This window comes from Drosophila virilis, chromosome 2 (assembly GCF_030788295.1).
Source record: "Drosophila virilis strain 15010-1051.87 chromosome 2, Dvir_AGI_RSII-ME, whole genome shotgun sequence".
In the NCBI taxonomy this organism is placed as follows: domain Eukaryota; kingdom Metazoa; phylum Arthropoda; class Insecta; order Diptera; family Drosophilidae; genus Drosophila; species Drosophila virilis.
The window spans coordinates 31,957,975-31,980,803 of NC_091544.1; the positions used below are offsets into that span (position 1 = coordinate 31,957,975).

Below are 22,829 nucleotides of genomic sequence, written 5' to 3' on the forward strand. Positions count from 1 at the left end.
TATTGTTTGACATATAGAAGAATATATCTTACCCAAATTAAAAAAATAATCAATGTAATCTCATTCAAATCCTACTACTATTACGTATATTAATATAAACATATGTATATATTAGTAATTAATGGAATATTTTGTGGATACCTTGGTTAGGGTATTATATTGTTTAACTCATTGAAGAAAATAGTGTAACCAAATTCAAAAATTCAAAACGAAATTTTCTCATTCATAACCCATTGCCATGTCGCATATATCCCATCAAAAATGGAATCATTTACCATTTAAAGTTTTTAAGTTCATGAGTTTTAATGATTATATTCGTGCAGTTTTAACCCAAATACTATCTGAATGTCCAGCTTATACGCATTGTAATTATAACTTATTCCTTTGAAATGAATTTCCTTTATTTAGTTGAGTCCTTTTTTAATTGTGGCACTTAACTGAATCGTGTAACAATTACAAGTAGAAGTGTCTGTAGCCAAAATAAACTGCGTGTTTAGATATTATATAATTTTCAAAGTTAATCCGTAGTTGTTTATCCATTTAAAATAATCTAAACAATATTGGTAGAATCAAATTCAAATCTCAATTCGAATACCAAGTCATTTGATTCACTTGATTCACTTCTAAGTTATTTGTAAATATTAATTTGCAGCTGGACCCTTAAGTATAGTCTTATTAATTTCGTAATATTTCTAGAGTAAGATTGATTGAACCAACTATTTAATTCAAATACCAAATCATTTTGACTCACTTTATCCATTTGTAAGTTTGATTCACTTGATATATTTGTTTAGATATATCAAATGAGAATTAATATAATTTTTAAAGCTAACCGCAATCATATTTCTCTTAATAATAATTTAAAAAATATGAATAGAATCAAATTCAAAACTTAATTCGAATACAAAGTCATTTGATTCACTTGTAAGTTATTTGTAAATATTAATTTGCTGCTGGACCCTTAAGTATAGTCTTATTAATTTCTTATTTTCTTATTCGTAAAGTATATAATCCAAATACCAACATTTGACTCACTTAATTCATTTGTAAGTTTGATTCACTTGATTCATTTGTAAGTTACTTGCAAATATAATGCTAAAATGTTATTATGTTAATATTCATAATACAACTTTCAGATAATGCAACTATTATCGATGCAATATTTTTCATCGAAAATCCTATCATTTACAAACGTATTGATTCAAATGCAAGCTATTTACAAATATGAATTATAAGCGTATTTGTGTGTTCTCAAGCCACAGACGCATGAGTTTTGTCTAGGTTTACCGGTTTCTAATATGCCTATGGCATATTATTCAGTGGCATAATTTGTGGATGTACGCGACTGGCCTCCCAATGGATGCATTTGCGTAGAGCGTGGCACGTGGCGGGCATGGAGATTGCCGCATTACGTCGCCCAAATGCGTAATCTCCGACAACATATACAAAGCTGAATGGGCTGAGCCGGACTTGCATGTCTCTCGCTCAGTATTATTTTGAGCGTGGTGCGCTTAACATATTTATTCGATTCAATTCGATACGATTCGATTCGATTTGGGGACTCTTACCAGTTCAACGACATGCTGGCCTGCATCATTCTGGCCAGCTGGCTGACTTTGTTGTGGTTATATTTTCTGTGGAGTCGCAGACGCTACTATTGGGCCGCCTGGCAGCTGCCTGGCCCCGTGGGCTGGCCCTTCATTGGCATGGGCCTGCAAATGATGAATCCGCAGAGTAAGTGCTCCGGAAATCTAAGCCAACTGCAAACCATTTTCGCCTGTAGCCTTTTTGCAGTATATGGATGGGCTTTCGCACAAGTACAAGGCGCCCTTCATTTCCTGGATGGGCACCAATTGTTTCCTCTATGTCAACGACCCACAAACCGTGGAGCAAATCTTCAATTCAACGCACTGCACCAACAAGGGAGATTTTTATCGCTTCATGAGCGCAGCCATTGGCGATGGACTCTTCACATCCAGCTGTAAGTACACTCAGAGATATATTGATATATTGATATATTCTAAATTCAGTACAACTTTTCTTAAATTGAGTACTGTCTCTAAGAATTTCTATGCAATTTCGCATAAAGAATTTTATTCGCAGCTTAGGTAAATTTAGATAGGCTTTTACAAAGTTCGTTGCTTCTAGTTTTTTTAAAAAGGTAAAGGTATTTTTTAGAATAATTAATGTATTCTTGAACTGATAAGTTTATTCTCAGCTTAAGTAAATTTTGACTAGGGTTTGACTACATTCATAGTTGCGTTAAGTAAAAAACATACTATTTAAGGAGTTATAGACGTAAAATAAGGTAAACAAGCAAGAGGTTCTAGTCGGGAGCTCCCGACTAGGGGATACCCTGAACCCTCTTCTTCCAACATGTATATAAATTCTATTTTAGAAGCTATAGGCTAAGTTTGGTGACTCTAGCTCTTAAATCGCTCTCCAAAATTGCTTTCCAAAATTGCCCAAAAACAGCATATCGACATCGATTCTTATCGATTATTTGGAAACGGAGTAAGTTATCGATTATCGGAAACTCAATCTGCGCAGGCACTAGGAGTACGTACAGACAGACAGACGGACATGGCTAGATCGACTCGGCTATTGATGCTGATGGGGTCGGAGATACTTCCTTTTGCCTGTTACATACATTTGGATTTTGGATTTACAGAATTTGTTAGACTGATTATTGTAATTAAGTCCTGACTTTAGAACTTTCGGGATCGGGATAAGTTTTTGAATTAAGTAAATTTTTCCCAGATTTTCATATTTTAGTAAAAATATCATACTACTTATTTATAATATTTAATAATTACCTCCTTATAAACGCTTTGTGCTTATTTCCTAGCGCCACGCTGGCAAAAACATCGTCGCCTCATTAATCCCGCCTTCGGTCGCCAGATTCTGTGCAACTTTTTGCCCATATTCAATGCCGAGGCGGATGTGTTGCTGGAGAAGCTGGACCTGGAGGGCGTGCAGCGCGCTAAAAGCCTCGAAATCTATCAAATACTCAAAAAAATCGTGCTGGAGGCTGCCTGCCGTAAGTAATAATTCAATGCAGAGGAATCTTTGCGATTTATGTGGGCACTTCTTTTTGGCACAGAGACAACTATGGGCAAGAGAATGAACTTTCAGCACGATGGTTCGCTGGCCATCTTCGAGGCATATAATGGGTGAGTATTAAGACATGCGAAAACGATGAGATGGAACATGTTTATAACTACTCTCCCTTTATGCCTACCCAAAATATAGACACTTACTGGCATAAATAAATAACTAAGTAGTTAATAGGAAAATAAGATATAAGAGCCAGCTCTATAAATATCTCGTTTAAGTAAAGTGAACACATTTTATAAGCTTCTTATGCGTTCCAATTCTATGCTCGATTGCGTTTCAAATCTGTTTCACTGCGACTGCCAGAGATACCATCTGGCTGGGCTGGCCCCGCCCATTTGTTTTTACCTATTAGCTAATTACAATCCTGCAGCCATTCAACCAGGGCTAATACCTTGCGACACGAGCTGGCGCTAGGGAGGGGCCAGCGGGTGGCGGCCTGGGTAGTCAAAATCCCACGGGCACACTCGGAGAAAACACGGGTGTTAAATCGAAATATATAAAAAACTTTTTATCTTGCTTAGCCCGTAATAGCTAGTGAGTCGAAATTTGCAATTACTTTTTGTGATGAAGGTGCATGTTAAGACGAGGTTTCGGAAAAATTCCACACGCAAGTGTGGAAAAATCGTGAAAAACATTTGTATGAAACTGTTTGCTTACCAGTCGATCGGCCTTAAGCTCATTTTCAAACATCTTTGAGGGATTAATTTAATACGTGCCACGGGCAAGGCCGGACACTACGAGTGCCCCATATAAGTTCATTAGCACCTTGGCCGGACTTTCATAAAATTTGTGATTGATTTAAGTACAAAGCGCATAGTTTTTTTCTCTAAGTGTGCTTGTAGATTCCCCCTATGTTCATTTTCCTATTGTTTGCAGTATAACGGAGGTGTGTGTCAAGCGGATGCTCTCGCCTTGGCTTTACCCGGAGCTCATCTATCGATGGTCGCGACTTTTTGACCGGCAACAGAAGGTCGTCGGCGTGCTGTTTGGTTTTGTGGAGCAGGTATGTTAGTGGGCGTTGCTCGCCCCCTCTTTGCCTGTTTCCTGCTCATGACTTGCTCTGACTTCCATGTGCTCGTCGTCAAACGACACAGTTGCTGCAGCCAGCCGTTTCTGTTGTGGGCGTGGATGGCTCCGATGCGAACAAGCATCTGGAGCAGCAACAGCATCAGCAGCAACGACAGCAGGAACAACAACAACAGCGCATCAAGTCAAAGTCGATATTTATTGAACAGGTACGAGAGCATGTGGAACGTGGACAGCAAATGAGCTGGCAGGATGTGCGAGATGAGGCGAATGTGATTATTGCGGCGGTGAGTAAGCCAATAATACATAAGGCTAATAACATATGTGAATGATACAGAAAGAACATGTAAGAAGTAGAGCTCCTTAACTTACTAGACGACTAGCAGGCATTACCCGGTTTTGGCAGGTCTAAGGCTTATTCCTTAAATTTCAGTTTTTCCTTATTTAAACATACTACAAGAGTTGAAATTCCCTCCCAAACTACGATTCCAATGTTACTGCTGAAAGAATTTGCGCTTTCTCACTCGAGAGCCTTGATCAATCAATTAATCAACCATTAATCAATTAGTCAATAATTAATCAATTATTAATCAATAAATGAATCAATCAATCAAAAAATATTCAATCAATCAGTCAACCGTTGGATTAGTTGAGAAAAATAGTTCTATATATAGAGGAAATGGAAGTTAGTAAATCAACAAACATATATATTGAAGAAATGGTAGTTAAATGCGGGCCTATCAAGCAATCAACCAATCAATCAGTTAATTAACCAATCAATCAGTCATGAAAAACAGCTATATATACGTAGTAAAAATGAAGGGTTCATGCGGGCCGATTAATCAATCAAATAACCAGTCAGTCAATCAATCAATCAATCAATCAGTCAAAAAAAAAACAGCTTTATATACGTAGAAGAAATAGGATTTATATGCGTGCTTTTCAATTCTATCCGAAACGCTATAGACCTTCGAGACAACATCGACGGCATTGTACTTCACAATTTTATGCCTGGCAATGCATCCGGAATATCAGGAGAAGCTGCACGAAGAGCTCCGCGCCGAGTTGCCGGACCATGGTGACATTAGCTTGGAGCAGCTTGAGAGGCTAAGCTACACGGAGATGGCCATTAACGAGTCGATGCGTTTGTTTGCGCCCGTGCCCATGGTGCTGCGTCGAGCTGGACAGGATTTACAGGTGCGCCGCGATGATGGTGTCTACCTCATACCAAGCGGCACTCAAATCGGCATCGACATCTATAACATGCAGCGCGATGTGCGCGTCTGGGGTCCGCTGGCCAGAAGCTACAACCCGGAGGCACATTTTGGCACGGAGGCGCCCGCGCGTCATGCCTTCGCCTTTGTGCCCTTCACCAAGGGGCTGCGCATGTGCATCGGCTATCGCTATGCCCAGCTGCTGATGAAGCTGCTGCTGGCCAAGATCTTTCGCCGCTATCGCATCAGCACAGATGCACGACTGGAGCAGCTGCTGGTCAAGGGCAATATCTCGCTGAAGCTGAAGGAATATCCGCTGTGCCGCGTGGCGCGCAGGTAATCAGTGCTCGGTTCGACCTTTGCCCTCTCGAGTGCTTTCTAGTTTATTGCAATTTTCCAATTAAAAATGTAATTTTTGTTTGCACTTTGCAACGTTCTTAATTGAATTTGTTCAAAACTTGTACAATAATTCACTTATGCTGAGGGCCTCGTTAGCCGCTTCTCATGCAAATTGCCCCAGTTAACCACGCCTTCGTCTCCGCTTCCGCTTCCGCTTTCAACTGCTAACTGTTCATGGCCAGTTATGGCATGCACCACGTTGCGTATACGTAACGCAATTGATTTAATTGCATTGAACCCAGCAAAGTTATTGTGTTGCTGCAAGTAATCAGAAAATTGCGTAAATTTATTTATTTATGTATATATATATGTATATAAAGGTGCCCTTTTACCATTTTGCCAGACTTGGCCGCACATATTCCCTGGGCCAGCTGCAACGTGCTGCTCTGCAGGTGCAACAAAAAACAATTTCCAATTTCTATCAAGACACTAATGGGGTTTCATCAAATACTTGTATTTAAGGCATGTGCAACATATTATACTCTATAGCATCTAGTACAGTGTAATTTGCCTAATAGCTACAGCTGTCTTTAATAGTTTACCCGAGAATAAATTAAATAATTGACAAGACTCGATTTGCATGTTTTTTGACATTCTTTTGTAATGCTTCATCAATTTTTATGCATTTAACATGTAAATATTATTATTTAATTGCTCGAAAATGTAAAATAAAAATTCAGGGGTGATAAAATTAGAAAAAAGTTAGATCTTTAAATTTGTAAAAATTATTTTAACATTTTTCTTAAATAATATGTTTCACTTTTGCTGGCTGTTATATTGGGGGTCACCCGTTGCCATTCAGACTGGCTTTCTTGGCTTTCTTGGCGCTACCCCTCGCCACACCGCCCAACGCCAACTAGAATCTCCGGCAACTTGTGTTAAATGAATAAATTGCCAGTGTTGTGCAACGAAATATGCATAATTCAATGTCTGGCCCCCTGGCAGCCTTCGTACCCGTCTGCATTCGGAAGCCCCACATCGAGCAGAGCATGAGAAAGGGCCTCGTTAACGCCTCAGAACACGGTTAACAAATAGCCTACAAAAGTGTGTGGGATGTGGTGGGGGGCGTGGCATCTGCAGTAATCAGAACATTAATCTAATACGCGTGTTTAGTGCGGCCAACGGGCGGGCATTCAACTTAATAAAAGCTTTTGAACGCTTCGCAATAAGTAATTAAATCATTTCCAACAAATCAAACGGGCAGCGGCGGGCGACACAAAAGACTCAAACTTGAATCCTTGGCAAACACAGTGAGACAAGTCCCGGTTTTGGTCCCGTTTCGGTTCTGACTTATTATTAATGAGCAGAAAGTTTAGCAAGTTTTCAATTAGTTATGCGCCTACACCACCATGCGCCGAAGCATAATCAAGACAAACGTCGACTCGGTAATAAAATATTTAGCTGCTGCCCTTAATTGACTAGCAAACGGCTATTTGTCTAACAAGCCCTGGCAGTGTGCCTCCAGCTTTAAGTCAAGAAGTTAGCTGACTTGGCATTCTTATCAATTTGCTAGATGAGCGATGAGCCAGGTGCAGGGCCAATTCAAGGGGTCCCCACAACTTGTGGCAACTGGCATGGCAAGCACTCTTTGTGTAAACACGAATAAGTAGCTGCACTCAATGGCAATTTACTTGCCCAAATAATCCGATTTTCTGAGAGTACTTTCAAAAGTGCAGCGAAATGGCGGGCAACATAAAGTGTTTAAAAGTAATCACACATTATTGTGAGAAGTTAAGCTATGCCAGCGTTTATTTTAATTTGAATTATAATACCAATTATTAACACGAAGCATTTGTCAACACTGAGCACTCCCAAACATATATTTGTAGTGTAATATAAATTAAAGAGAGCTTATATCTGCAAAAGTTAATAATATATTTCCAATAACGAAACAGTGCAGCGTTTATTTTAATTTGAATTATAGCACTATCTATTTTCATTTTTTTTCGTCTAAATGAAATTTATCAACACTAAACATTCTCAAATATTTAAAAGTTGAATATAAATTAAAGAGACCATACATCTGTAAAAGTTGGTAATATATTTCCAAAATCGAAACTGTGCAGCGTTTATTTTAATTTGAAATACTATCTACATGCAATTATATTTTCGTCTAAGTGGCATTTATCAACATTTCTGCGTTGAGGCCTTTATCAACACTGTCCATAAATTTAAATACCTAACAATTGCACAATATCAGCTTGCTGTGTTGAGAAACATTCAATTAAAGCTCACACAATTCGGCAGTGTGACCGCAGCGCTAAACGTTTAAACCAATACAAAGCCAGGCAATGCAATAATTTTGTTCACTTAATGTGTGTGTGTGTGTGTGTGTGTGTGGGTTAATTACAGTTAAACATTTAGCAGGGCAACCCGCATGTGCGTGAACTGCGGACAAGAAATAAACAAAAGCAATGCGTATGCTGCCCAAGTCATGTGGGTAAACCACATTAAAGCACACACACACATCCACGCACACCACATCCACACACGCACGCACACAATAACAACAGTTGTGGCTGTTGCAATCGTGAGCCTAATTAAGTTTACTTGCGGTTTACGAGACAGAGCCAAAAAAAGAAATCCTGGTCAAATAAAGTACTTAACCAATGGCAAATCGGGCGCTCAGCTCATCAATGTATGTTAATGACAATTGTTATTGTAGTTTGATGTGCATTGCGCAAATGTCTGTGTGTGTGTGTGCGTGTTGGTAGGGTCACAAACTTAAAGTGTCTGCCGCTTTAGCTCAAATTGAATAAGGCCATGTGTGTAGACAGCTTCAAATACTTAACTCAATTTGGCGGCTCAAAAACTTTTCGGCCAGCAACTGCGGCATTCTGCCTTCCTTTAAACGAAGTAGAAGAAGGTCGCAACATGGACTCAACTATTTTCGTGAAATCTGAGCAAAAATATTTGGCAAAATTGAGTTAAAAAGTTAACGAGTGGTGCAACTGGCAAACTGTGCGAATTTGACGATAACTTTCGCGGCGGTTAGTTACGTAATATTCTAAGTTGGAATTGAGTGATGAAGTTAAGAAAGATTCGCACATCTTAGCTGCAATTATATTATTTAGAATTATATTGCAAAGGTAACAAAAATGGGCAGAAACGTTGGTCACACTTAATTTAAGTCTACGCCTAGAGCCAGCTTGAATTAGGCATGGGATTTAAAGAAGAGCGCGCTGGAAATTATCTTAAAAGGTTTTTGCAATCATTTTATTTAAGAACACATTCCAAGTAAGTACAGTCACAAAAGTACAGTTGGAGTTTATAAGCCAAGCGCTGGTCACACTGGTTACTTAAGTCAGTGAAATTCCATCTGGAAATTAAACTGTGTTTCATCCCATTTTCACTGTTATAATGTCCTTTGCATTTATCTATGACAGTGTCAACTTTGCTGCTTGTTTTCTGACAAATTGTTTTTTCCAGAAATAAAATGCAAACTTTCAGTTATTGTTGCGCAGTGGGAAATGCGAACAGGAAGCGTAGGAAATGCGAACGGAGCGGTTCGGTTCGGCCGGAGAGGTGAAGAATCGAAGCAGCGGCCAAAGTTTAAACAGCAACAGAAACAATGAGGGCGTCACTGGCAACTGGGCAGGACCAAAGTCAGGGGCAGAGTCTGGGGCGGGGCAGAGGGTTAGCTGGTAGCTGGCACTTTAATGCGAACTCTCGCGTCGCGTTGTGTCCCGTGTCAGTTGGAAAACTTTTTGCTGTTCGGCCGACGCCTGCGGCTGCTGCGTCGCATAAATAGGCAAACATGAGTCGAGCGAAGCGCGTGACTGTCGCCCTGTTGAGCAACCCCTTGGCCACCTTAATCCTGTCCAGCCCTTTGACGCCAACCCATTCCTCGCGCATACAAATGACTTACTGATTGACTCTCTCTGTGCGGACTTTGGTGGTCATTCGCTAGCTGCAAATTAGCCGTGTTCATGTGGTCCAACGGGCCAATGTAAAAGCCACTAACACTGCAAAGCCCAGCTCTGTGGCTGCCACTGCCCCCTATCCCTTGCTCCATACACGAACGCAGTTCATTTGCAATTAAAGGGTAGCCTGAGTTTGTCCAAAAATGGCCAGCGCAATTAATTAAAAAGTTTGCTGCAAAAACTGCAAGGCCAGCATCTGTGCCGCAGGGGAGTGCGGTGCGGTGAGGTGCGGTTGGGTGGCGCAGGTTTCCAGTTTGATGGACAAAGCTCCAAAAATATTTATGCAGCTGGCAACAGTGGCAACTGCCTTTGTCTGTGTGTGCGTGTAAATTGAAATTGCGCATACGACAGGTGGCTCAGCGCTAAAAAATATTCAAAAGCTTAAGCGAAAACAGCAGAGAGAAAATAAAATAAATAGTTAAGATAGTTGGATAAGTAACCAAAATAATTTGAAACTTTATTTAAAGCGCTGGTCACACTCTATTCAAGTCTAAAGCCAACTTGAGATGGGGTTAAGCCAAGCGTTGGCCACACTCTATTCAAGTCGAGAGGCAAGTGTTGGTCACACTCTATTTAAGTCTAAAACATATTTAAAATTTGTTAGGCCAAACGTTGCTCAAACTTTATTTAAGTATATAGCCAGCCTGGAATGGACAGCGCTTTTTGAAATCAATTGGATGGGAACAAATTGTGAACAAATTAAAATAGCCCTTACTTCTAAGATAAAAGCCAAGATTTCAGCAATTAGGTAATTTGTATAGAGGTGAAACTTTCAGCTTTGAGTGCACTCCAACTACAAATGCAAACTAATTGAATTTTTTTTTGACTACGTCCGGCACAAAGATTGAATTTATTTTGTAGCCAGGATAAAATTCTTGCACACTGTTGGGATAATGAGGCATGAAAAACAGCAGCAGCTGAAGTGACTGGCTAGAAGCACACTGGCCTCGCTGGCTTATGTCTGAGTCGGGCCAACTGCTACTTGGCCAAATTGTTGCCGGGTTGTAAAAAGTTTACAGCCACGCGTCAGCCAACTCAACGTGGAGTTGGGCATAAATTTTGCATGCGACTCGGCTACATGTGAAGACTTCACTTGCGGCTCCTGTTTTTCCTGTTTCTTCTTCCTGTTGTTTCAAGTTCCTGGAAAGGAAGCTACCAACCTGCTGTGATTTATTCAATCAACTTGTGCGTCGCGCCAACAGCTCAAGTTCCTTTTATTATTTAGACATCTTTTGCTCTGCTTCTCATTATCCTTGCTGTCGTTGTTGTTTGTGCGCTGCCTTATGCGAATTTAATGTCACTTGGCTGGCTAAGACAACCTTGTTGCCACATTTAATCTGCATAATTTTTATGAAACAACAACGGCAACAATTGAGCCACATTCTATGCCGCAGGCTATTGTCGGCGACGGCTTACGCGTCGTATGCGCAATATGCCAAATGCTTTACATATATTGTTGCATACTTTTTGGGAGCTGGTTTATTTAATTGCCTCGGCGCACACGCCGCGTATGCGTAATGAAAACAGAAATTGCATATGATTTCTTTAATGAGCAGCTCGGAAATTATCAACTCTGCTTCGGAGCAGTTATTTTCTTAAATTTGAATAAAATATAAAGAAAAATTTGTTTATTCAAATACATGCTGCTTAATTTGGAAAACGGATTCAATTGTAAAATTAAAATTTGTTCATAACAATTTATTCATATCCATTGCGCACGTTAAGTTTTTAAATACTATTTTTAATAAGGATCAGCACATCTGATTGGCATTCAAGAGCATTCAAGGTCGGCTTCCCGTAGATAAGTTGTATTTCTATTGCTTTAATTTATGCAAATTCAAAGCACGCACTGCGAAAGGGTCAGCCGTGACCTTTGGTTTCGTCAGTTAAGTGGTAGGGTGGACTGTGTTACAATAATAAACCTGAATGAAGTGTGCGCACCTGAACAGCTGTCGCTAGCGCGTCATTTAATTCATAAAATATTTATCGTGCGACAGCTGCAATTAATTTAATTGATACGCGGCCCAAGCAGTTGCGATTTTGCGGTCAATTTTCGCACGGCAACAGGTGCAAACTGAGCTGCTGGCAAAGGCTACAAAGGCTGGCATTTAACACACAAATCACCCATTGCAATGGATCTGCCGCAGCTGTTACCTCTCAACCGTAAGAAAAGCCATCACCCCCCTTCCCCCTTTTCTGAATCGTTGCTAATTGCTGTGGCACGTGCACTTAATAGCCTCGACATGCAATTGATTCTCGAATTTATCAATATGCACAAATGAGTTCCTCCTGACTGAGTCAAGCTAAACATTTTTAATTTTTTCTCTTGCAGAGGATATTATTATTTTGTCGCGAAATGTGTAACGCATGGAAGGAGACATCTCCGACCCCATAAAGTATATATATTCTTGATCAGCATCAACAGTCGAGTCGATATAGCCATATCCGTCTGTCCGCAACACTATATCATATAGCTGTAATAGAAACGATTGGTCGCCATTTATAATACTCCTCATATATAGGCAAAGATCGGACCACTATATCATAGAGCTGCCATAGAAACGTTCGGTCGAAAATTAAGTTGTTGTATGGAAACTTTTTTATCATTCAAGATATTTTGATTAAACACAGTATTTAAAGATTTCACTATGCTCCCTTCACTTTTGTAAAATCGTATCTTCATCGGAATACTATATCATATATCTGCCATTGGAACGATCGGTCGAAAACTATCTTGACCAAACTCGGCATTAACTATTTTCCCTGTGCTTCTTAGATACGGGCGAAGCCCTATAACCATTATGAAAAGGTTCGGTCTACAAGAGTATTAAATCTTCGGCGTGCCGAAGACAACCTTTCTTTCTCGTTTAAATCTTTATTTTGAGTCAAAAATAACATACATTTTTATTACAAAACATATGCTTAGGTAATGTTGCGTCAAGCCTGGCGAACAATAGTGCCAAAAGTGGCATTTGTATTGTAAGGGAGACTCTTGGGCATATTCTCTGTTATGGTTTTAGGCGGTCCTTGAACGATCTTCGCCTAAGCCTCTTGACTTTGTTGGCTCTCTACGGTCGCCATTCTGAGCTTTTTGCGATGGGTGGAATTTTTGAAAGCTAAGCCCCTTTTATTCAGTACAAATCCAAGGTACTTGTCGCTTCTGCCAAACTGTAGGGGTCTATCCAGATTGCAGGAGCCTTGTTTAGTTGACCGTCAGGCATTTCGAGGCGAGCTAAAATTTTTACTGAAGCCTCCGTTCTTTTGGGGCGAAGGTGAGCACTAAGACGGGTTATTGGCATATTCGACCGAAAGGACTTCTTAGTTTGTATGAAAGACACTCAAATGCTAGAAGACCAACAACCGGCGGGGCGCCGGCTTAAATCCCGTAGCAATTAATGGCAACTTAGGCGCTTTTGTGCCTGTCTGAATTTAGCACTTTGTTTGACCCGGGCAACGCCGGGTAATTACTTTTCTAGTTGGCACGAAAAACAGTCCAACAATTCAGTTTAGTCGACTCCAACGGGGTAATTAAACATTTTACAAACTCGACGCCCACCAACTAGCCCCGCCCACTAATAACAATTAGGGCTCGCAAAGCGCGACACTTGGCTGAAAACTTTTAAAAGCTCATTAATGCATAAATTAAGCCTTCGGCCGAGCAGCCTAGCGCCGTACGCCTTTAAATAGCCGCGCAAACCACGAAGATGAGCAGTTCGGGGAACAAAAAGCCCGAAACATGGCCAGTCTGCAGTTCCATGGCGGCATCGAGGCGGGCATTGGCTATGCCCCTCTTTAGACTCCATCTCAGGATACAATTGCTAGTGGGCCTGATGCCCAAGCCGTCGCTGCCCGCTTGGCTGCCGACCTGGTTGCATTCGCTGCTCCGCCTGCTGGCGCTCCTCCATTGCCTGGTCGTGCTCTTCATAGCGTTGCACCTGGGCGTGCTGTTCAGCAAGACGACACTGGATGCTCTGCCGACAGGCAAGCTGGAGGACATAACCGATGCACTCACCATGACAGTGATCTACTTCTTTACGGCCTATGCCATCGGCTATTGGTGTGTGCACTCTGAGCGGCTGGTGCAATTCCTGTCCCACATCAATCGGGAATATCGCCATCATTCGCTCGCCGGCGTCAGCTTTGTGAATATGTACACCGCCTATCGCTGGGCGCGCAACTTTACGACCATTTGGCTGATCTCCTGTCTCTCTGGCTGCATCTTCTGGGGCGTGACACCCCTGGTCCTGGGCGTAAGGACTCTGCCGCTGCGCTGCTGGTATCCGTTCGATGCCATGGCCGTTTACGTCTATAGTCTGGTGTATGCAACACAGCTTTACGGCCAGATTATTGTCGGCGCCATTTTCAGCTTTGGTGGCTTTATGTTCGTCTCTCTCTGCTTGCTGCTGTTGGGCCAGTTCGATGTGCTTTACTGTAGTCTCAAGAATCTGGACGCACATGCCCGGCTGCTTGGCGGCGAGCCTCTGCCGGCATTATGGTGAGCTTTACTAAATGTAGCTTTCGTACACAATCCTATGTCTACCTTAACTATTTAATTGTACCAGGAATTCTAAAAGAATATCTACCTTAAATACTTCCTTTTTCAGTTTTAATGTAATTTTATATATACTTTATATTAAAATCACTTTAGCTTTCATAGAGAAGTGTAGGTATTTCTGTAAAAATAGATCCAGTGTACATTTAAAAAAGTACCAATTATGGTACATTTGGGACGTATGCGATTACTCTCCTACTCTAGAACATTTTATTTTACCTCCAATTGAAAGACAATGCACATAAAGTACTTTTAAAACAGTTTGGCCTTCACATAACTCCTTGTACATATTTCTATACCATTTAATAAATGGTACATTTTCAGCATATGTCACAGCTGTCACAGCTACTGCCAAAACTTTAATCACGTTCTTATACATACACAATTAATCTTTCATTCAAGAAGTTGTACCTTAAGAAAATGAATTTTTCTCTGCAATTCAAGGCTTTTCTACTTTTAAATCAATTTAATATTGTGGCGCATATGAATAAGCTGATTAGCCTAAGACCAATTCTAATATTTTTGCCAGCGATTTACAGCAGGAGCTGCTGTTGGATGAATCGACATGTGAGCTTGGTGAATATGCTTTGCTGCAGGAGCACGCGACGGATTTGGAGAGTTTTATAATGGCGCGCGGGCATCCGACTTCACTAAGCCTGACAAGGGCCGCACATGCGGGGCTTGTGGAATGCGTGCGTTTGCATCGCTTTGTGCTGGAGTATGCCGCGGAGCTGGAGCAGCTCTTTAGCCCGTACTGTTTGATCAAATCGCTGCAGATCACGCTGCAGCTGTGCCTGCTCGTGTTCGTGGGCGTCTCCGGCTCACGGGAGGTGATGCGCGTGATCAATCAGCTGCAGTATCTAATACTGACCACCTTCGAGCTGCTCATGTTCACCTACTGCGGCGAGCTGCTGCACAGGCACAGCGTCCGCGCCGGGGACGCCTTCTGGCGTGGCGCCTGGTGGCAGCATGCGCCTCACATGCGCCAGGATGTGCTCATATTTCTGACGAACAGTCGCCGTGCCGTGCAGGTAACGGCCGGCAAGTTCTATGTCATGGATGTAAGTCGCCTGCGATCGGTGAGCTTATAAATTGCTGTAACGAATTTCCTTTTTACCTTTCTTTACACCCCTAACCCGATGATAGGTCATCACGCAGGCGTTTAGCTTTTTGACGCTGCTGCAAAAGCTGGCCGCCAAGAAGACAGCCGTCGAATCTTAGGACCATGCCCGTTGTTTGCCAGTGCTAATATTTATTTTGCTCATTAAAAACATGTCTAGTAAAATGCAAATAATATTTACATACGTTTCCGCTTCGTGCCTTTATTTGCTTAACATTCCCAACTCAGTACGAGTGGGCGTGTCAATGCCTCCTCGTAAACGCCTTTGGTCTATCTTTGATAAGGAACTCGTGCCAACCCAACTCAAAACACGCAAAAGCAACAAGCCGAAATTTGAATGCCCTCCAGAAACATAATGTGTGCAGCTTATATCAGCTAATTAAAACCTGGTGGCAAATTTCTAAGCACAACAAGATTTTATTTGTCGTACATTCAATTGGAATGCAGCTACATATGCTGAGTGCGTACTATAGCTCTTAAGACCTATATGTATTTCATTTTTAATAAGCGTGCCAGTTAAAATTCATAAAAGCCACTTTATCATTAAGTTTTGTGCTCTGGAGTGCCATAACAAATAATATGCTGCTATAAAAGGAAAATGAAAAAGAAATGAAAACAAAAACCAGCCTGTGCCTATCTCTAGAGCAAAGTTCTCAGATTTGCCAAAGCAGCCTCAAAGTCGACTTTAATTTTGGTGAACACGCGACGCACGTACGAAAACTTATGGAAAAGTTTTCAACTCATTTGCGCTTTGCATTTTTCATTGTGCCAAAGACACGCACACATAGGCCATGAGTGTGTTTGCGCATGTGTGTGTGTGTGTGTGTGTGTGTGTGTGTAGGCAACGAGAGTATTTATAGTACGTCATTTGTTTCTGTTTTTGCTGCCGCCTTTTTTGAGGCACCCACGTATTTCCTTTGTTGCAATACCCATTAATAATGTTCAAATGAGGGTATATTACAATTGAATAAATGTATGTAGCAGCAAAAAAAAATAATAAATGCAAATGCTATAAATAGGTTATATTACAAATAAACAAATATTTGTAGCAGGCAGATAAAATAAATTATGTATATACATTCTTGGTCCATAGAGTTGGCAAGTTTTTGGAAAGATCTGACTTAACTCGAGATGATTCATTTTAAAATACTTAGAAAAAATGAAATGAGCGATCGATAGTTCTGACAAAGAGCCATATATTTAATGAAACCCAGATAAATAATCTCAAGATATTTCAAACACAACTGATAGTTGTCCGGAATGACGGCTTTTTATTTAAACTTAAGCTGATTACAGGGCATATCGCAGTCGGTCAGGCTCGAGTCAAGCAAGCTTGTTTTGTTTTCAGTGTTGTTTTACGCTTTTTGTTTGTGTGCTTGTTAGATTATTACCTTTTTGCTCATTGTACTTTTGGTATTTCGTGTCGTTTCGGAAATACCTTTCACTTTGTCGATTTATTCCTTTGCCAGCTAACTACCTTTATGCGTGTCTGCAGGAGCCAGCACATTTATATTACCTGATATTTGATAAGCGCAATGCACAGCAGCAGCAGCAGCAGCTGTAGATAAATGTAATTGCCATATTTCTCTGTCATCCTGACAGCAGCTATGGCAACCGGGTCGATCTTACTTGAGCTTGCGGCCATAATGAGACGAAACCGCGTAGAATTACGCCTCAGCTTTGAGCTGTCATGTCCAAGGAAAGAACGAAATGCATTTAATGGCAGCTGCAAGCTGAGCCTTAAACAAATCGAATTGCATTGAGACCGAATGAGCCACTGATAGATGAATTGATTGAATTGACAATAACATCTGCTCGCCCAAAGGGCATTGATTGTGCATTTGTTTGATTTCTTCAGTTTCTTACGTTTCAATATCTATTTTGGTAGTTCAAATAGCATAATATCTATATATAAAACTGTTTATCCTTGCTGACTGACTGGCTAAGTAACTGATTGACTGATTGACTGACTGACTGACTGATTGACTGACTGATTAACTAACTAACTGACTGATTGACTAACTAACTGGCTGATTGACTGACTGACTGACTGATTGACTGATTGACTGACTGACTGACTGACAGATTGACTGACTAACTGACTAACTGACTGATAGACTGACTAACTGACTGATTGACTGACTGACTGACTGGCTGACTGACTGATTGACTGATTGACTGCCTGACTGACTGACTGATTGACTGACTAGCTGACTGATTGACTGACTAACTGACTGACTGATTGACTGACTGGCTGATTGACTGACTGACTGGATGACTGACTGATTGACTGACTAACTGATTGACTGACTGACTGACTGATTGAATAACTGACTTACTAGCGACTGATTGACAGATGATTGATTTTACTGTAGTTAACTTATGTGATGAAGATGCACGTGAAGACGGAGTTTCGGGAATTTCCACCCGCAAGTGTTAAAAAATCGCGAACAAAATTTGTATGAACATCTTTTGTTTACCATCCGTTCGGCTTCAAGCTCATTTTCAAAAAACCTTTGTTCAAACTCATTTGAGCGGCGTTTTACACTTTTTGAAATTTGGATATCCTTCCCTGGTGGAAATGGGAACCAAAGATTTGGCTGGTGGCGTTTCGCGCTCCAAATTCATTTTCACACATTTTGCAGAATCCAAACTTCATCAGTGTCAAAATCATCTTTAAAGCTTTTTGGCAAGGCCTGGCTATACCCGCTTGTAATATGATATTGCATGATACACAAATATTTTACTTGATATACCAAATTTGAGACAAAGTCAGGCAATGAGCTCGGTGAAAACTCGCTAGTAATACAATAGAACATAAATATTCCCTAAATGCCTAGACTTTTTGCTAGATATTTAACTCATTTCAAGCCTAAATTTTGCGCTTCCCCCAACGCAACAGGCCAAGATCGAAGCTTCAGCTGCCTTCCAAAAAATGTTTGTGGTCCGGCGCTGAAATGCGCGAAAATATGTTTATAAACTAATTTGTTTTGTTTTCAAGCGTAGTAGCTACACTCGAGTTGGCCCCCATGCAAAGTTGAGTGCATGAATAACAATCTTCTGGCCATTTGCTTGGATAGCGGATGCCAGCTGTCTGTCATTGGCCTGGCAAACAGCCAGACAAACAGCCAGACAAACAGCCATATCTAGGCCCGCATGGCATTTGCCATTGACGAGCCCGCGCTGCAGGCAAAAGGGCCTGTCGACAACTTTGAAGTAGTCTCCTCCAAATTAAATTAACACAAAAGCATCTCTCGCTTCAGCATTTTCCACTGACAGCTGGCGGCATTTTAATTGAAAGCAATCAATAACAACGCACCCAACTCTTCCAACTTCGACCGAAATATTGGCTGCCAGCTGCCAGAGATTTGCAATGAACGCGGCTACCCAAAGCCATAAAATATATCACACAACAATATTCATTTAATAGCTTCAGTCTAGATAATTCATTTCATCAACGTATTTTTGGAACTTTATTGTTCCGCTTGATAAACCAATTTTATGAACTTGACTTATAAACTGGAAGTCCTGTAAAATAAGCAAAAATATATGCACGTTATACAGCACTTTTGAAAATATTTGCCTCTCGCTCGGAATTTATAAAATTAAAAACAATAGACGCACGTTTTTCAACACTTTTGAGAATATTTGCCTTTCGCTGACGTGTTGCCACCTTGCTTTATTTCGTGTATTTGTAAATGCTGACTAATAACGCCTAGATAATAAATTTCAACAACGTATTTTAGGAATTTAAATGTAACCAAAAATTGATGTACGTTTTCTAACACTTTTGGGAATTTTTGCCCTTTGCTGACGTGTTGCCACCTTGTTTCATTTGGTGAATTTGTAAATGCTGACTAATAAAGATTGATTAAATTCAATTAATAGTATTTAAAACAAACTTCATTGTTCATTACTCAATTATTGCGCTTGGCTCGGCTTGGACGTCTTATTTTATTAGCATGATTCTTCAATCATTTGCACACATTTCCTTGGCTGCCTGTCATTTTGTCACATAATCAAATTAAACAGCCCACACACACAATATTGTTATACCTTTTGGCTAATTGAATTAACCTGCTAATATTCAATTTGCGACTCATGCTTAAGTTTTCAGCTAAAACTCGATGAAATATTTTTGTGCATTTAAAATTTAATTGGCTCGTACAACCTGTCGCATACGTAATGTCCTTGTTGGTGCTTTAGAATGCTTTTGTCAGCGTGTTGCTGTCATAAATTGCAAATAACCAGCAGCGTTTTGGCCTGTAGGTGCACACACACAAATACACACACACACATACACACACACACACACACAATGAAAAGCGACTAAACAAAGGCCACGTATAATTTCCCATCGAGGCAGCTGTTTTGTCTGTGGCTGTGCGAGTGTGTGACTGCGTTGAAGGTCCTTTGAGCTAGCTGCCCACAGAAGAAATAATACCACATGAATGTGCACAATCATTTTCGAAGAGCGTTGCAATGCTAGCATACAATTAAACGCTGCCAACGGCATTGTGCTATTGTCGTATCTCCGGGTGGCATCTCCATATCTGTCCTAAATTATTTGATTTTGATTGGCATAATACTATTATAGGTGCTGCATTGTTGTAGTCGCCTTGTCAGGCAAAGAAGCTTTGGCAATCCAGCGAAATTGCATTGCACAAACCCAATCGAAATGGACATAAAATGCGCAACAAGCAGCTTTGTCCATAAATCAATGAAATCGGGCGCACAGCATGGGCTGGCTTTCAAACGGACCGCCTGCACTTGATATATCGATGTCTCTAGCATTTTTTTCCTTTCCAAGAGCTTAAAACAATAAATGGCCATAAATAACCAACAAGAGTCATTTAATACCCTGCCATAGTTTTTATTTTTGGTTGATTTATGTACAACAAAGAAGTGAAAACCCTTTGGTCAGAAGTATAACTAATAAACTGACAATGATTATTAAGTGTTCCCTATTTCTGCGGGCTTTAGAAGACTCTAGGGTATTGTCTAGTCGTTCATTTTTGTGTTTGTCTTTTGTTCACCTTGCTTCACATGCAATTTAACCAAAATTTCACGCCAACTGCGGTGCACATTTTCTTTGCTGTTAACAAATATAAATGAATGAATAAATATATAAATAATAATAAAAAAACTAAAAAACCGGTCGTGCGTGTGCGTATGTGTGTGTGTGTGTGTGCATGGACAGCTGCACACGCTGAATAAACGGAAATTCTTAACACCCAGCACAAAAAGCTTATACAAATACATGTGCATATTTATACACGTAAACAAATGTAAGCGGAAGTGGGCTTAAAACTGGCAAATGCTTGTATATTTATCCAGCCGAAAATATTAAAAATTTGTTTTTAAATAAAGGACTTTGCAACTAGTTTGAATTGAACTCGAATGAACCTGGCTGTGTGGGAAAAATAGTTTGAAATTTAAAGGCTCTGCTTTTAGCTTAATATAACATAATATTTTATTAATTAATTTGAATTCGAATAATGTATACTATTAGGAAAAACCTGAAAGGGGACGTACAAAATACAGCAAAGAATTCATTATTTAAGGTTTCTAAAATATATTTTAATGGTAAAATCTTGTCCGTTTAGGTCGTTTAATTCGTATTAAAAAACTTCCATTCTCTATAAAAATAAAATTTTACAAAAATGACATACAAATATAATACATTTCTGAAAAATTGGGATTGGCAGGAATTAAAACCGATTAAAGGTTAGATTTTAAACCTTAGACAAAATGTAACCATATAAAGTCTTCTTTGTGTATTTTATTCACTAATATTTTTAATTTTTAGATTGAAGAACTCAGCAATTTTTGGATTAATTATGATCCTGCTAAGATTACGTAAAGTTTATTCAAGATTTAAGATATAAAAAAATGTTATTCGGAATAAATGACAAAGTTTCGTTGATTTTTTATTTTCAGCCCAATTCCTGTATGATCCATATATCCTTGATTATCTCACATAATATAACCTAAATAGCAATATATATGCAAATTGTGCAAGAATTCGATTGATAAATATGCATGCCTTTTCTTTTAGCAGCCTTGGTTATATTATAACATAGATATAGTCCTGGTTAACCTAAAGCATTCCTGCAGCATACACACTGAAATGGTACAAAAATATGTATAATTTTTATTTTCAGCAGACCCATTTAACGGCCCTTAATTTGAACTGCTTAACAGCCGTTTTAATAGCGCACAATTAACATATGCCTCAGCTTTTGCTTAACAGCCGCCTAATTAACAGTCATGTTAGTCAACAGCAGTCTAACATTTTTGCCCTTACGCGTATGCAATGAAAATATTCATAAGGACAAAATTGTTGTCTACCTGCTGCGCATTTCTGTGCGCCTGGTACGTTCGTTCAAATCTGGCCAGCCAACTGACACCCTGTGCGGGTATGCAACCAAAAATGTTTAATTCGTAGATTTAAGTCGACCTACTACTAGTTTCTGTTCGCCTGGCATTTCAGCTGAATTATTATTTTTGCAGTAGAATTTAGCGACAGGTAATTTTCGAAAATTAATTAATAAAATTAATAAAATATTTTAAATGACCATAACTCGAGTATTTGGAGTCCGATCTCGGCAAGATTAGGCGCTTTGTAATAGTGGAGATCCTAAGAATTGGCTTCAATTACATGACGTAGATTATCTATTTGGTTACCTTACCTGGGGCGCACTTGAGCACAAATTGGTAAGTGGCCTTCGCGACGCAGAAACAACAAATTAAACAAGAAAAAGCGTTTATTGGAGTTACTTTATTTTTTGTATGTTTTCGTCGGGGTCGCAGCTGTCGCGCCCCGCTGCCCGTGCTTCAAGAGGCCCTTAAAGTTAAAATAAAATTAAGAGATGCTGAGTAGTCGCTATTTTGGACTTTGCTCATTTTTTATGGCTTTGGCTGGCACTTTGTTGGGATTTACTTTACGGTTTTTTGTGGCCAGCCAAAGCTGTTCACAAATTTGCGGAGCATTAGGGTGCATTAATTTTTCAAGTGCCTTCAAATAATTATCATAATTATCGTTTAACTAATAAGTATCCTCTGCAGCAGCAGCAGAAGCAGCTGTAAGCGAAGTTAACTTTCCACAACGTCATTTTTTATTCGGTGTTAGCTGCTGCAGTCGACTGCGGGCCGTTTGCGTAATCTGTGAGTGGTGCAACAGAAACTTTATCAAGGTAAGCTGAAAAGTAAGACGATTAAAGTGTCGTAATAGATTAAATATAACCATTTATCTCTTCCAGTTGTTCCAAGTGAAGTTTCTTTTCAATTTGCAGCTTAATTTTCAACTAGCTTAAACACAGTGTTGTAAAGTTCCAAATGGCGTGGGCGTATGGCGAGCTATCAATAGATAAGCTAGTTTTTATGTATTATTGGGACAACTAATTCCGGTCACATCTGGTGTGCTGATAAAATAAAGCCAAGATCAAATGTCGTTAGTTTCAAGATGCATTGGTAAA

At 40.0% G+C, this 22,829-nt stretch overlaps 2 protein-coding genes and 1 long non-coding RNA gene across 3 annotated transcripts; 2 read left to right on the forward strand and 1 right to left on the reverse strand.

The window, feature by feature from the left end:
• Positions 1 to 1,491: 1,491 nt before the first annotated feature.
• Cyp313b1 (Cytochrome P450 313b1) lies at positions 1,492 to 6,095 on the forward strand. The gene is made up of 7 exons (XM_002056573.4): positions 1,492 to 1,734; positions 1,784 to 1,981; positions 2,849 to 3,040; positions 3,104 to 3,173; positions 3,994 to 4,120; positions 4,212 to 4,430; positions 5,110 to 6,095. Exons 1-7 carry the CDS (start codon positions 1,581 to 1,583, stop codon positions 5,695 to 5,697), a joined length of 1,548 nt encoding a protein of 515 aa, XP_002056609.1. The 5' UTR covers positions 1,492 to 1,580; the 3' UTR covers positions 5,698 to 6,095.
• Positions 5,425 to 6,286, reverse strand: LOC116650332 (uncharacterized). The gene is made up of 2 exons (XR_004303304.2): positions 6,089 to 6,286; positions 5,425 to 6,014 (listed from the first exon to the last, which is right to left on the reverse strand). It is a non-coding gene; the product is annotated as an uncharacterized lncRNA (long non-coding RNA).
• A 7,096-nt stretch (positions 6,287 to 13,382) lies between these two features.
• Or85e (Odorant receptor 85e) lies at positions 13,383 to 15,505 on the forward strand. The gene is made up of 3 exons (XM_002056574.3): positions 13,383 to 14,174; positions 14,761 to 15,310; positions 15,378 to 15,505. The coding sequence occupies exons 1-3, from the start codon at positions 13,384 to 13,386 to the stop codon at positions 15,450 to 15,452; spliced, it is 1,416 nt and encodes a 471-aa protein (XP_002056610.1). The 5' UTR covers position 13,383; the 3' UTR covers positions 15,453 to 15,505.
• The last annotated feature ends 7,324 nt before the right edge of the window (positions 15,506 to 22,829 follow it).

Bases quoted from the DNA above. Each gene is read 5' to 3' on its own strand.
- Cyp313b1 (XM_002056573.4), top strand. From the start codon at position 1,581: ATGCTGGCCTGCATCATTCTGGCCAGCTGGCTGACTTTGTTGTGGTTA. The intron at 1,735-1,783 runs GTAAGTGCTCCG...TTTCGCCTGTAG, and splicing joins GCAAATGATGAATCCGCAGA to CCTTTTTGCAGTATATGGAT. The intron at 3,041-3,103 runs GTAAGTAATAAT...TTTTTGGCACAG, and splicing joins CGTGCTGGAGGCTGCCTGCC to AGACAACTATGGGCAAGAGA.
- Or85e (XM_002056574.3), top strand. From the start codon at position 13,384: ATGAGCAGTTCGGGGAACAAAAAGCCCGAAACATGGCCAGTCTGCAGT. The intron at 14,175-14,760 runs GTGAGCTTTACT...TATTTTTGCCAG, and splicing joins GAGCCTCTGCCGGCATTATG to CGATTTACAGCAGGAGCTGC. The intron at 15,311-15,377 runs GTGAGCTTATAA...ACCCGATGATAG, and splicing joins ATGTAAGTCGCCTGCGATCG to GTCATCACGCAGGCGTTTAG.